At 28.7% G+C, this 15,570-nt stretch overlaps 3 protein-coding genes across 3 annotated transcripts; 1 reads left to right on the plus strand and 2 right to left on the minus strand.

The window, feature by feature from the left end:
* The first annotated feature begins 374 nt into the window (after positions 1–374).
* LOC126844628 (uncharacterized) lies at positions 375–7,900 on the plus strand. The gene is made up of 9 exons (XM_050582943.1): positions 375–605; positions 1,293–1,405; positions 1,754–1,945; positions 2,018–2,194; positions 2,284–2,409; positions 4,339–4,446; positions 4,878–5,012; positions 6,355–6,468; positions 7,724–7,900. The coding sequence occupies exons 1-9, from the start codon at positions 536–538 to the stop codon at positions 7,796–7,798; spliced, it is 1,110 nt and encodes a 369-aa protein (XP_050438900.1). The 5' UTR covers positions 375–535; the 3' UTR covers positions 7,799–7,900.
* A 138-nt stretch (positions 7,901–8,038) lies between these two features.
* Positions 8,039–12,529, minus strand: LOC126844627 (pleckstrin homology domain-containing family M member 1). The gene is made up of 8 exons (XM_050582942.1): positions 12,212–12,529; positions 10,358–11,248; positions 10,241–10,294; positions 10,056–10,174; positions 9,755–9,974; positions 9,549–9,680; positions 9,316–9,486; positions 8,039–8,836 (listed from the first exon to the last, which is right to left on the minus strand). Exons 1-8 carry the CDS (start codon positions 12,527–12,529, stop codon positions 8,702–8,704), a joined length of 2,040 nt encoding a protein of 679 aa, XP_050438899.1. The 3' UTR covers positions 8,039–8,701.
* On the minus strand, positions 12,529–15,130 carry LOC126844629 (threonylcarbamoyl-AMP synthase). Its single transcript, XM_050582944.1, has 2 exons — positions 14,691–15,130; positions 12,529–13,362 (listed from the first exon to the last, which is right to left on the minus strand). The coding sequence occupies exon 2, from the start codon at positions 13,300–13,302 to the stop codon at positions 12,529–12,531; it is 774 nt and encodes a 257-aa protein (XP_050438901.1). The 5' UTR covers positions 13,303–13,362; positions 14,691–15,130.
* Positions 15,131–15,570: the final 440 nt, after the last annotated feature.

Genomic DNA, 15,570 nt, shown 5'->3' on the forward strand with positions numbered 1-15,570 from the left:
TAACACATAAATCTCAACATATTTCAATTTACACAAGATAGTATTATTTGTTTTTTTTTAACTAACTGTTATATTATATATATTTTTAAAAATGTTTACTACTGTAAAACATGTGAAAAAAGTAACACATAACTGACTGCCGACGTCGCGCAAAAATTAAAAAAACATTGAATGTGAGAAAAAATGTATAATGACGGTAAGTTTTTGATTTAGGCGCGATTGAATGTTTTCGTTGTTGCGGTCGTGGTTCAAACCATTGTAATAATCACGACCGCGGTTACTTCAGTGGTTACTGATTGACGGACATCGCTTAATGAAACGCCTGACGGCTCTCTTGTCGAAGAGTGATGACACCGTACCGTCGTCCATTTTGTATTTATCTGCGTCGATATGCCTGCTCTTCAAAACGTACGTCCCATCCGTCGGTCGTTTAGTTTTCTTTTCGCCTTTTTTATATAGTATCTGTTTTTTTGCAATTTCAAAGTCTTGACGTTACATTAGTTTTTATAATAATTTCTCCGGAGATAATAGTACTATGATCGGCGAATGGATCTTTAACACCAGTTGGTTACTGGTTTTGGCTGTGTTCGTCATTTCCGTTTTGGGTAAGTACGTTAAAAACAGATTGATAGCTGCTCTTGAATTATATCTTATTTTGTCGTTAGTGACGTGTGACGTTGTCTTGGCAATATTTATTAAAACATCACATCTATATTAATCACCAGCTTTACGAAAAGAGGTGCAATAAAAATCTATACTTACTACTCGAATAACATTAAAATTTTTTTGATACTCCATACTCGTTACACGGAAAAAATATAGTAGTTATAGCAAATGTTGGTAAAATTTATAGCTGGACCTATAAAGTATTATAATAATATAATTTGGTAGTTTATGTGTAGTTAAATTAACTGACATTTAGTTGATTTATTTATGTCTATAAAATATTTTATTAAATATCTGTAAAGATTTTACATGTAGTTGAGGTACCTCAAAATTATATACTAAAAAGCTATTTGTTAAACTATGTCGAACAAAAAAATAAAAATTCAAATTTAAAAAATATATTAGCACATTACAATTTACACATACTGTAGTTTATACTATAGTGCTTGATAAAATAGTTACGTTTCTTTTACTTTATAAACCTATTTAAACATATTTCGTTTGTTAATTATTGAAACGACAATTTATAATATTGTAATATTATATTTAATTTTGAAAAACCAATTCTATTTTCTGTAATTATTAATATGATTAAAAAAACATACCTTTTTTACAATTTTTTTCAGTTTTACATTATGGCGGTCATAATTTTCTACGACGATTCGTTGTTCAACACAAAGTTTATGAAACTGACGTCCTTGTATATCAAAAAAATAAGGAAACGAAGGCCACTTATACAGTAACTATAAAAAAAATTGTTTTATCAGAGTAAAACGTGTTTAGTAAATTTAATGTTAAAATTAAAAAATGGGACACCTACACAAAGTTGTACCCCATTTTACTTGGGTGTCAAATGTGGTACGATTTGGCGTGGTTGATGGAATACTTCATATGTTTAGAAGGAATCAAGTTAAACATATCTATAGACATAAATATTCAATCTTAAAAAAATATACATTTAACATTTCACATATAAAACCACATTTATTTTACTTTTTTCATTTTGTTATTTTAAAAATCGGATATGACAGGCATAAAGATTATTATTTAGAAGTATTTTGTCTAATTGACATGAAAATTGCATTAGGAATCGCCATCGCTCTATCAATTTGAAGGAGACAGTACTTTGAAGACAGATTCTACGGTCGAATCAAATCCAGAAATAACATCTGATATTAAGTATTTTAGCATACAATGTAAAGACAGTGGATTAAGCGTGAAGAGTACCGTAGAAATGGATCGGGAGACCGTTTGTGATGATACAGAAAATGACTTGATGGTTTGTTCTCTTTTGTGTTACTCGTGTACTACAAGTCCTTGCTTACTATTATTTATATCAATGCAAGTACAGGTTTCTCAACTGGCTTTGGACGAGTCCTCGAAGTCGACAGATTTGTCTGAAAACAGTTCATCATTTACAGATTTATCAGGCGAGACCAGTTCGATAGAACTGAATAAATATACTGAATACATTGAATCCGTTTGCCAACAATTCGTCAAAAATCACGTAGAAAATAAAGATATTCAGGTATTAATAACACTTTAATGTACTTTACATAATAATCACTCAATAGCACATACAACTAAAGAAGATTCGTCAAAAAATATGTTTTATAGATCAGTTGCGAAAAAAACGATGAGATGATTTTATCTGAAGAAAATGTATCTTACAATTGTGAAACAGACGTCATTGGCTTGCTTAATTTACAACAGTCGTCTACTGATGTTAGCATTAACGATGAGGTAAACAATGATTTTCAAAGATATTTCAGTACTTTCCTTAAAATATAATAGAAAAATAGTTTTATAAACATTAGTGAAGTACTAACCAATTACTTTATAACGACTATACAATATGATAATTGCGTTTATTGATGGAAACTGGCCAAGATTTATTATGAAAAGATATATATTTAATTTTACCTATAACACCTCCAATGTTTATTGGTTATTACTTTATTGATCTAATCGTAGTCTTAGATAAATTTACTGATTAGTAAATTCGTGATATTTAATAAAATAATAATTTAGTTTAGGAACATTTATAAAAACATTATGATCATTGGTAGTCTCAAAATTTAAACGTATAAAGGCATGTAAATATATTCTAACTGTAACATAACATAACACTATTTAGTAGAGCCCTCTCCCAGAACCTCCAACCGGTTGAACAAAGTTATAATCGATTTCAATAAACAAAAGTAATAGTGTATAATAAGAACATTAAAATTGAAAATGCATGTAAATACAGCATTTTGAACTTTAAAGTAGTTACTCTTATCTTGTTTTTTTGTGTACGAGATATATACCATCACTTTTAAAAAAAAACCTTGTAACAAGATGTAGAACGCAATAATAACGCGTTGAATACTACACATTTTGGATAACCTTTTTGGTAATTTTCGGAAACTAAATGTGGACGGTTAAATGTCATTCTCGTTCAAACAAGCAAACAAAAAAATCCAAACTTCGATCATTCTCCTACAAATTAGTCGATGTTAATTTCCTTTTCTTAAAATAACGTCGTGTCATGCGCTGGCACTTAAAAAGTTTAAAAAAATGTTTTAATACCACAATTCACAATAAATGTATTTAAAATACCGATTAACTACAAAAAAAACAAAATTAGTTGTACTCTGTGTGTACGATCAACTTATTTTCGTATTAAAATATTTTACAATATGGACTAAACACTGGTATAGATAAATATAATTAGTATCAGTTATTTCATAAAGTGTATAGGTAAATCGTGAATACCAAATTTGTAGAAAACAAGAAGGTAAGAAATGGGTGACCTAGTGGTACACACATAATATCGAAAACGACTTACAAGATTTTCAGTATCCTAAACCAAAGTTATTTCCATGAAAAATAGTGACTACAATCTATTTCGTGGGATGGTATTCAACTTTCTTTTGCATGACTTGTTGTTTTTGAACTCATGACTTAATTAGTTGGCAAAGAGATACTATCGTCCACCAGAATAAAAACTACTTTACTTAAATTGAGCGGGATTTTTTGAGATCTTAGTTTCATCTATGTATAAGGTTTTTTGTAATAAAATCCCAAAAGACCCCTGACCCGGAAACCGGATAGGTTTTATATGAAATACTACCTAGGTGGATTTGTCAGGTTTTATCGAAAAAAAACCATTCAAAATCCATCATTGTTTTTTTAAAAAGATTTTGAAAAGTTCATATTTTTTTAACTTTAATTTTTACTAAAAAGTGACTTATAGTTTTGTGGTTTATTTTTTTTTTGTGTACTTGTATAATTATTATTATTTTTATGAAATTTTACCCAAAGTGATGTATTTTTTAATTACGAAATACAGAAAAGCAGTATTAAGTTTAGTGGTATTTTATCTGAAAAAACATCCCGTGATTTTTTTAAATATAGTGGGTTTAGTCCGGCAAAATAACAACCCGGGCTCTTTTGGACTGGGATTTCTTATGCCAACCCTGATTTAGAGGGATGGCAAACATTTCATAGGCTGGTGTTGTTTATTCTTTCAACAATATTACATATCTGGTTCTTAGTGGTAGAATACTTGTGACTTGAGACTACACGTAGGCCCTATTTATTTTTAGAGAAAAAAATAATCTTATTTTATTAAAAATTGTGACCTATGTTATTTCTTAAATTAATTTATAATTTATTTTTTTTTCGCAGGAATGCAATATAATCGCTAACGTTGTGGAAGAAATCTCTAAAGTGGCGTATTCAGATCGCAGTAATAGAAGTTCTACCACGTCACTATCGGACTCGGTGTCTAGCGGAGTAAATATTGTTTTATTGACCCATTTGAAAACGAACTTGAATAAAACGATTCGTGCATCATTCTATTTTATCTCCGTCAAAGTTTTTTTTATTTGACTATGGCATCCAAATCAAATGTTGTTAACTTGCACATTACTGCTGCATGTTTATAGCAGCAATCCAAAACATATTTATGCGAGATAAATCTTCATATCCAAACTTATCATCCAACATATAACTTTTCCGACAATTGAGCAACACTTATTCTAAATTATTTTTATCTCTCACTTTTATTATTTTCTTTAAATTGGTCATTTTTTGATTTGGGAATTTTTTTTAAATATAGGTATATTTGAAATTAAAAAACGGACTGCCTTAAACTTTAATTAGCTCGGTCGACTACTGGTCAAATATGACTGATAAAATACAAAAAAAAATGTGTTTTTTTCCAGACCAAGTCTATAGAAGCGGTCAGTAAACAAGTTCAACCGGAACCGTGTACAGCGCTGCCGAACAAGAACGGTAGTGGCGACGGTAGATGTACTTATGACGAAAACTATGAGGAGCTACTTGAAACACCTAAAGGAGTAAGTTGATCATAGATAATTTACTATGAATACATTATCTACATATTAGTTTTCTGTTCATTTGGGATCCTCAAAAGTCCAATATTTATTTATCAACCTTATAAAATTAGGCTGCATAATATCGATTTTCAGAGCTACATTCGAAAATGACTATAAGGGTATTGCATGCGGTCTATTTTTAAGAAGTTTTGTTAAGGCAATATTTAAAAAAAAAGTGGTTTGATTGAATTTCGTCCATGCCAATTAATTTACTGGTTAATTTGTATAAACTTAGAATTATTATTTTTAATGTAAATAATTTTTTTTATGAGTAATATCATTGAGTATATATTGTACAATATATACTCAATGGTAATATTCATTTTGGTTTATTTTAGACAAAAAATCAGCTTTTTGATTTTTTGCTTTTTTTTGAAAAAAAGTTGGGTTTCTATATTGAAAAAATTACAAATTTTATTTTATTAACTACAAAAAACATATTTTTTTTTTTTGAAAATCAGCTTCTTACATAACATAGTAGAGTAGTCAAAGAACTCGAATCTTTTTATAGAATTTCGATTTCGAACCATCAAAAGTAGTTGAAATTATGTCTGGCTTTTTGGTCTAAAACGTCAAAATAAAAACAGACCGTATGCATTAAAAACTGATTGGAGAACAAAAAATCAATAAGAATATTTTTGCGGGAAATTTAATTCTGTATGTTTTGGTGTTGGTATCACTGTTTAAACATTAAAACAGTGGGAGTTCAAAATACTGTAAAAAGGTCTTGTAGGTACAGTGTACACAAACAAAAATGTATGAGAGGAAAATTTAACGTTGTCGAAGTACAATTTATTTTTTAAGATTTGAAATATATATTAAATTTCGGGAGGTATGTAAGCTTTTAAAATGTTCTGAAAATGTCTGAATTTATGATATTTCCTCTCAATTTTGTTTCTAAAATAAATAATTTTAGACATGACGAATAAAATGTCGTCTTTTTATTTCAATCAACAATAAAAATATGTAAATTTTATAGAATTTGTTCGAAGAATCCGAATTTCACCTGAAACCTAATTTAACTAAATTTTTAATCAGTGCCGCAGTCAGGGGAGTGGCATCGAGTACACATGGATAACCGACATTTGTTTTTCAAAATAATATAATATGTGGATAGGTGTGCAAATTAGTTTTTTGCGCGGTATAATCTATAGGTACCTATATCATACCTTAGGCCTTAATGGTTAAATCGACGGTCGGCCCAATCAAAATAAATGTCTAGCTACGGTACTGATTTAAACTCTCGGTATTCTGTTTTTTATAACTTATAATGACGGTATATATTTTAACATTATGTTATTAGAAAATGAAAAACTACATTCCATGCACTCACGCCGAGTTCGATTTGAACAGTTCAACTTCGCAGTACACCGAGTCATTGCCGAGTACGATTTACAGCGACGACATTGATGTAGAGGTAGTACAAGAGACTAGTTCTATCTTAATTTGTGTAACTTTTTTGTAATGTACACAGTACACAAAGTCAGCGTATTGTTGTATAATATGTAACATGACGTGCTAATCATACTATATATAGATATAGAGCCTGTAATATAAACAAAGAGTGGACGATCAACCTTGTCATAACTTCATGAGTCACCATACAAGTAACAGTTGAATAGGGCTATCATAGTAAAAATAGTATAATAAATTGTAACCAAAACGGCGACCAATGTAGCACAAGACAGATTAAATTAATTTTATCTATACTGTGCATGTGACATACAATGTATGAATGTATAAGCCGACCAAACAGAGTGAATTAGCGGGTCGACCGCTCTCTGACTATAATATACGATTACTATTAGGTAGGTATGAATTTCCCGATAATAACATATTTATATTTCGGTATATCTAATCATTAAAAACACAATAACCTTTTACTCAGACAGCTACAAGAGTCAAGACTAAGTACTAATTGAGTGCTTATTTAAATATTATATTAAATGTAATTAAATAAATGCACAACGTTGTTTTGTATAAAACCAAAAATAATGTTTGCACATTTTTTTCCGTATTTTTTTATGTTAAAAAAACTATAATGAAGTCAGATTTAATCAGTTAAACTCATTATTGAAGTTATTTACAAAACTTCCATTTACTTGAGGTAATTTAAAAAACTTGCGTAAGAATTAATGTTTTTATTGTTTTCACAGAAAGTACTTTATATATTTTCATATTTTATTTTAAATCTATGAGATTAATTATTTCATTAATATTTTTAATGCATTTATTAACTTTGTTAAAAATTATTATTATATTTTTTGTACAGATTATTCTATTCCTAAGAAAAAAATTCACCTCATATTTTTACTTTTCACGTTATGAATCGGACAAAAGTTGTTTGTAATTTTTTCAGAATTTAGTTATACCTAGCCACTCTTGTTTTAACGGTGAATGCATATGTCACGTTTTTCTAGATAGTAGAATTATATTAAATTGATGGTTTACAAGTTTTCATACAGGAAAAATTATTTGAAATGATAATAAATAGGACCTATCATATTTACATAATATGATAGGTCTGATGATAATATGATAGGCTGGTATATTTTATGTAATATAAAATTGACACTGGAACATTTTTTCACTTATTTAATGGACGAAAGAATTTAATTAAAAATCTCAAAAAATTAGAGTACCTAATTTAGTTTTTTTTTTTTGTATTACAGTTTATGGAAGATTTCAGTGATATAGACTTTTCCATGGGTCCCGATCATTTGAACGACGCTTTTATTGAAGAATAAACGAACAGTGATATTTTTAACACAATGTATATCGATTAAGTATTTTTGTAATAGTAAAACAAATACATACACAGAAACAAGTTTTATCAGTCTTTTATCCAATTCCAGTTTAAATATACTTTTAATAATATAGTAAAATTATTTCTTGTACAGTAATTAAACATGTTATAATTATTGCTAACAGAATATTGTTTATATATTTTGTTAATATTTAAGCAAGTTTTGTTAGACGTAAAGATATGTCTGTTTAAAAAATATTAATAATTTTTGCTATAATATGGTATACAATATTATGGTTTTTCGTATTTCAGTAGCTTTTAACACTTAATGATTTGGTGTAAAATGTGCATAATATGATTGCAAATGTTGGTACACAGACGGTTTAAACATTGCAACTGCAGATTATTTAAGTACACAATGGTGATTATCATCATAATTCGTAGTACACTTGGTTAGTTTATGGTTATTAATTATAATAATATAATAAAATATGGCTTATGATTTGGTTGATACATCATTATGAGTTTTTTAGAATCACAGTTAGGTATTTCATTACAGTAATAAATTCTGTTTCCTACTTCATTGTAAAATATTTATTTTTTAACAAAAAAATATCATAAAATGTTTTAAGTTCTAATATTTACGTATAAGTACAGCATTACAAGTATTAATGTACAGTAATAATTTATCCAAATAATATTAAGAATATTTAACAGATTTGATTAAATAACAAAACGCACATACAAATTTTAAGATTATGTTACTAAACCTAACAAAACAATTTGTATTAATAATGTAATAATAAGTATAAAATAGGGTTTACAACAATAATCACAGTTAAAAAAAAAAAAATCAAACTTATTTTGTTACATCAATTAATAATTATAGAATCTAACGAGAGACCTATGAATTGATTTCTGTGTCTTCGTCGTCGTAGAAATCTTTACTGTGCAGCCGCATTTTATTTCTTTCACATTTAGGACATGATTTTGTTTCCTTATAACACTTGCGATGAAAAACTGTTTTGCAGAGATGACACTTAAAAAAAAAAAATATTAAAATTAATTTCTAACAACATTTTTGATTAATTTGTACAATACAAATTATTTTAAATAATTATTAATTTTAACAGTTATCACGAAAGCTTTAAAAAAAACAGTTTAGTGGGAACTGGGTCTCCAGGGAATTCATAGATGGTAGAATTACAAATATTGAGACATTGTTATAACAATAATGTTTTTTAATTGTATTTTTAGTATTATAGTTGATCGTCTGGGGTTGGCTACAACAATTTTATACTATTAATTATGCTATCATAATTCAACTCATAATATATATTTTTTTCAGATACTTAAGATTCCATTAAAAAAATAATTTTATAAAATAGAATATTTTATACTAAAATTGTATTATATTTTTTAAATAGACTAGGGTTGACGCTAAATTAAGAAGGTATTGGTTATTTCATTAACACTTTTGATATGTACAATACATAATAATATTTTTAAAACATTTACCCTGTAATTGTCAGCAATATCAAATGGATATATTATTCTCGAGTCTTTGCATATTTCACAAATAAAGCCTTTTTGTCTGCATGTTTGACAATTATAGACATGGTTTCGACTGACAGTGATTTTTTGTTCAAGAAAATCGAATAAAGCACCAGAATAGATTTCTTGAAGATCCTAAAAAAATAATGCCATGTTTAATAATAGTAAATTAAAACCTAAACACTGTTCATACTTACAAAAAACGAGTATAAATGTATATTATTATAAAAGTATTCACGGGGCCAAATATCTTTGGAAAGCTCTTCGGTGTTGCAGAGTTTGCAAGTGGCTAAAAATCTATACAAATAGTAAATTTGCCAACGTAATTCCTTTAACAAAAAAATTAATAAAAATCACCACATTTTTATAAAACTGTATGTTTTGCAAAAGATCTCGATTGTACCTTGGATTTGACCATTTCTTTATTGCATTTATAAATTTTTCTGTTTATGCTCCGAACGTTAAACAGTGGATGATATTGAATTTCATTAAAAAATTTGGACGTTCTGTTACAAATTGGATACTGATTAAAGTCCCAGTCAAATAATATTTTCGACGGTATACACGACATTTCTGTACCAAAACAATGCACACAATAATAGCATGCTGTAAAGTTGCATTTACTGAGGTAATGAAAAAAAAAAAATAATAATAAACATTAAAACTCGGCTATTAAAACAAATAATAAATAACTAGTCACTTACTAATAGTTTCCAAAATCAATGCCGATCGTTTCATTACAGCCTTTACACATAAAACCTTGAGTATTTAGACCTAACTCATGAGCAGGTGCAAACAGGTATTCCAAATATTCCTTGAGGAGCTACAACACCATATAAACGATTTGAAAACATTTTAAGAACGCCAAGTGAAAACTAAGTTTACATACCTCTAAACTTAAGTGTTCGGGATGCATAGATAATTTAACAAATGATTCATCGTCCTGAAGTTTAGAAACATGATATTAGATATAATTTTTTAATCAAATTATTTAAAAACTGCTTACATTGTCCAAACTATCGAGATCATTATGTTGCTGCTCTTCGATTATTCTCTTAACTGTCAATTGTTTGTACAATTCATCCACCTCGGGGTTTTCTACATAACTTTTTACTCTTGAGTTATACGACTTTAACAGATCGTTAAAACTTTGAATGTGTTCAAGTTTGGGTGTATCTTTACAGGCTTCGATATTTGCAGGTTGAATAATGTTAGAAATATCTGATGTGTTTTCTAAAACATTATCTTCTTTTTTGGGTTCTTCATTTTCATCAGCTGTACTAGGCATTTTATTAACAGAGGTGACCACTGGTACTGGTTCCTTTGCATTTTCATAAGTACTCTTGTAATCTTTTATGGGTTTAGACGTCGTCACATAAGAAGTAGATGGCTGTTTCATTATCAAATCCCAGCCAATATCTTCATCAATTATGTTCGCTGGTTTACGCATGAAGTCTGAGTCCACAAATGATGATGATAACGACGATGTATAACTATCTTCTGATCTGTTGTTATCGTTTATTAATAATGTGTCTTCGGTATCGTTTACGTCAACGGCTTCAGCTAATTGTGGATTATTATTGAATAACGGGTTATTTTTGAGTGCTGGCGTCCAGTACCCGGCCAACATTAATGTACCATTGGGCCAAGTATTCAGGAGACTAGAGTTTAAGGTAAGGTCGAAATTGTACGATTCTATTCCCTCCATAAGTTCAATTATTTTTTTAAAAGAGTTGTGGTCGCGTATTATAGCTTTTCTATTGTAAAACTTCATAATGTAATGCCGGTATTTGGCAAATGACATGAGATAACTACGAAATACTCCGTCATTGAGTGTAGTACGTATCCATGCTCGACATTTCCCCACGTCTGTTGTTACATGCTTTAAAGAATTAATCTAAAAAAAAAAAAAATTCACAAAATATATAAAATTGATAATTATTTCCAAACTTGTATAGGATATTTTATTAAATAGAGTATTACCAATATACAGTGAAAACCTATGATTTCATCGTCAAATTTTTCCCTTAGAAGGGATGGAAATATAGAATATTTATCAAAAATCATTATTTTTTTATTTAACACTTAAAATGTATATAGAATTTCATAGGTAAATTTTATAGGACAGTAGTGAGGCCAGCCATTTATATGGGTCGGAATGTTGGGAAGTAGACAAGAAAACTGAACAGAGAATGAGAGTAGCGGAGATGAGAATGGCAAGATGGATGAGTGGAGTGACTAGGAAGGATAGAATAAGAAATAAATACATAATGGGGAGTCTAGGAGTTGCATCAATTGTGGGGAAAATGAGAGAGAATAGGTTAAGATGGTTCGGTCAAGTTATAAGAAGAGATGAGGCAGAGGCAGTAAGAGGTGTTACAAAGATGAATGTAGAGGGAAAAGGAGGATGACCGAATAAACGATTGGATAGATAGAATAGAGTGATATGAGGATAGCTGGGTGATTGAACGAGATGTAGAAGAATGAGCTCTATGAAGGTGCAGGACTAGGGTGGCCGACCTCATGTAGTTGGGAGTGTAAGGCAAAGGTAAAGAAGAAGACTTACTTAGAAATATATATAAAATTGAATATTGTTATATGTTGATATTTATTTATTATGATTTTTGTTGATATTTTACATTTTTATACAGGATGATAAATTTAATGTAAGCCAAAAAAAAATTGCCATTGGTTAAGTTAAATCTGTAAAACTGGCAAATAGCTGAAAAATAAAAAAAAAACTGGAGTAACGCTTTTTTTTTATTGAGAAATTGAGAATCCAACATGTTTTATTTTGCCATTAGTTTATATCATTTAAAATTTTTTATCGAAGCATTTATTTTAAAAAATGTTTACGTACTTGATCAACAATACCATTTGGAGAGAGTATAAGTAGACAATGCCAAAAATTGACATCTATATTTCTGTCCACATCGTCACCTATCACAGTCGATAATTTGCTGATAAGAGATTCTTTGAGACCATGTAAAAAAAGTGCTTCTATACTGGCCAACAAGCGATCAGCCACATAATTGGAACTAATAATTTTCTCTTCTTTGTCAACGAATTCTAATTGAAAGTCTTTTAACCGCTCTTCAAAATGTTGCATAACAGACCCCTTATTTGTTTCATCCTTAAGCTCCTTATTACTAACAATGCTTCTGAATAGGTTATTCATTACAAATGTCTTAGGCCAAAACTATTTAATACATGGACAGTGGGTAGAAGAGCAGAACCATCTCTTAATATACTGAAATGATTAGGTGTTGACAAATCTACTATGGTAGAACCTAGACGTGACAATGACGAACTGCCGATAGGTCCTCCGTCAAATATAGCATCAATTTTTGGCCACAGCGTAGAGAATTCTTCTGGTTTCAACGTACTTGTCTTGTTACTCTCGTTGGCACTCGTAAGAGTGATAGGTTTTTTATGATAGGACACAATGTCACAAATAAAGCCACTATCCGGCACACGAATAGCAACTTTTGTTTCTCCCGGATTCAGATCACTATTCAGTATTTCGGTTCTATCTAACACAACAGTTACAGGTCCGGGAAGTATTGCGTCCAAAAGACCGTAAGGCAAGTGATCGGTTTTACCCCAATTGCCAATATCATTCACATTGTGTGTACAGATTGCAATTGGTTTGCTGGGGTCACGACCTTTGACGTTGTATAGTTTACTGATAGCTGAAGAATTATGTACGTCTGTTGCTAATCCGTACACGGTGTCCGTGGGCAAAGCTATAACACATCCGTTAGCGATCAGTCTGACAGCTAAAGATATAGCCTGTAGCCTACTTTTTTCATTGAGCTCAATTAATTTGTTCATTAAAATTTCTTGAGGTTTGGAATGAAAAAACTTTGATTGTCTTTTATAGTATGTAAGATGGTAGTATATAGTTCTGCAACACAAATATCTAAGATGAACCAAATCTGGACGAAACATTTATTCTATGTAGGACGAAACATTGGACATTTTGCAAATCATAATACACTTTGCTATACGCTGAAACATACAAGATAACATTAATTTACTAGCGTTTCACATTAATTAAAAACAACAAATTTGATCCCTATCAAATAAATAATTTTGAGAAGAAATAAATTAGTCCACTAATTATATCAAAATCAAAATGTTAATTATTTTATTATTTAATGATTAACAAATACTAGAAATGTAGTATTTGATGGTATATATAAATAACTTCTACGAGTAAAGAGTATATTAATATAAATCTGTCCACATTCAATGATAAAGCGTCATTTCTACACTTAGTGATATTTTAAATTATAAACAGTATGCCAGTACTCGAGAAAAACATCTGAGATTTAAAATGTTTTGTATTTAAAATTTTAAACTAAAAAAATATATCTATAAAAGTTTTATAAATTAAAAGGAATACTATTTATGGGTTAATGTACTTTATTTTGTACATACAATCTTAAATAAAATTAAAAATTATTATTTATTAAATGTTAGAATAGACACATATGTCATAAAGACAGAAAATAAATTGGTAATATAAATAAAATACAATATTATACCTAGTAAGACAAACACCAAATAAGATTCATATAGAAGTTAAATATTAATAATTTAATCAAATTACACAAAAGTAAATATTTTTTCAGATCATCCATAAAAGATAACTAATGAATAAAAATCAAATCTTATCAAACTATGAAATTATTAACAATAAAGTGTGATGATTCACTACTAGGTATAATACAATATTAATACATTTTGATTACACTATTTAATATATATTCTCAAATTATTGGCTTATTAATTACTTTTGTTGCTTTATGTTACAGAACTTTAACAATTTTATGAAAAATGTAGGATGTAGGATCAGTAAAGTCTAGATAAAACTAAATTAAAATTTGCGCAATATATCTGAAGTTTTAAATGAATACATTATTTTTTAAATATTATTTATTTTAATATGAAGTGATTAAATTAGTTTTTTTCTAAAATAAATAAATTTGTTCAAACTTATTCAAATACCATTAATTTCTATTTCCTTTTTCTTTTAAATCATATAGATATATTATAATAATTTAGATTTTTAAAACAACTGTTATTATAAAATAGATATATAATTTTTTGATTATAATATATTGTGCAATTATTAATACACAATTTAAATCACATTTAAATAACTCATAGTAATAAAGGTACATTGGACGATTTAAAATGTAATAAGTACTATTTTAGTCGCTTTTGAAAACTGTAATTTTGTTAAAGATGCTAGGTGTTATTAAAACCACCATTATTATCCATAAAATCAAGAGATATGAACAACATTAAGTATCACATTATAAAATAATTACCCGGAGATAAAGGAGTAGACAAATGTCTAATCGCATTACTGGTAACAGTCGTTTTGTTCGATCATTGCACTATACAAATTATTGTTAAATGTTATAATAAAACTGGTTTTTAAGGAAATAAAATAAAAATGTTGAGCTGTTTTTATAATAAATATAATTTTGAACAAACGCAACACATTCAAGAGCAGTACTAACTTAATTTGACGGCCACCTATAGCCAGTAATGAGTAATGTAATAGGTAAGTGAAATGATTGTATCTATCAGTCTTTTGATTATTCATTGTAGTAAGTTTTGATAAAATTATGAATAGCGATAACGGGGTGTCCAATTATTGATAACAGACAATCAGCACACTGACAACTTACTGTTGTGGCCTATTATTCCATCAACACAAACGTTTTACACTATTTTTATAATTTGCAAAGTGCAAAATAACTTCATTCCACAAACATTTATAATTGACTTACAAAATACAAATTGGATACAATTGGCAAAATGCATTACCACTTTTCAATCTGTTATCATGTTAATTAACAGCTGTTATTCATCAATAGGTACTCATTGTGTCGCAAGAAATATTAAAGAATCTGTCAGTTTGACCACAGAATAAATTTAATTGATTCGATTTGACTCTGGAACTAAGAATATATTAGTAGTAGTATATTAGTTCGTGATTTGACTATTTTAATAGAAACAAATTGCTGGATTGGAAGCTTTTACAGTTTTCCTATTTTTGCGCGTTTGCACACTTTCCACTGTTATGGAAGATATGTTTTAATGATAAATTAGCGCAATAATCGTCTATTTCTAAGGCTGGGAAAGAAATATCTATCGATCATACCGGTTTATTTAGTCATAAAATTGACAACTGTCAACTGT

This window comes from Adelges cooleyi, unplaced genomic scaffold (assembly GCF_023614345.1).
Source record: "Adelges cooleyi isolate 19-005CV unplaced genomic scaffold, UGA_ACOO_1.1 ACOO_flye_CR_arks_rails_tigmint_CR_PRNA_651, whole genome shotgun sequence".
In the NCBI taxonomy this organism is placed as follows: domain Eukaryota; kingdom Metazoa; phylum Arthropoda; class Insecta; order Hemiptera; family Adelgidae; genus Adelges; species Adelges cooleyi.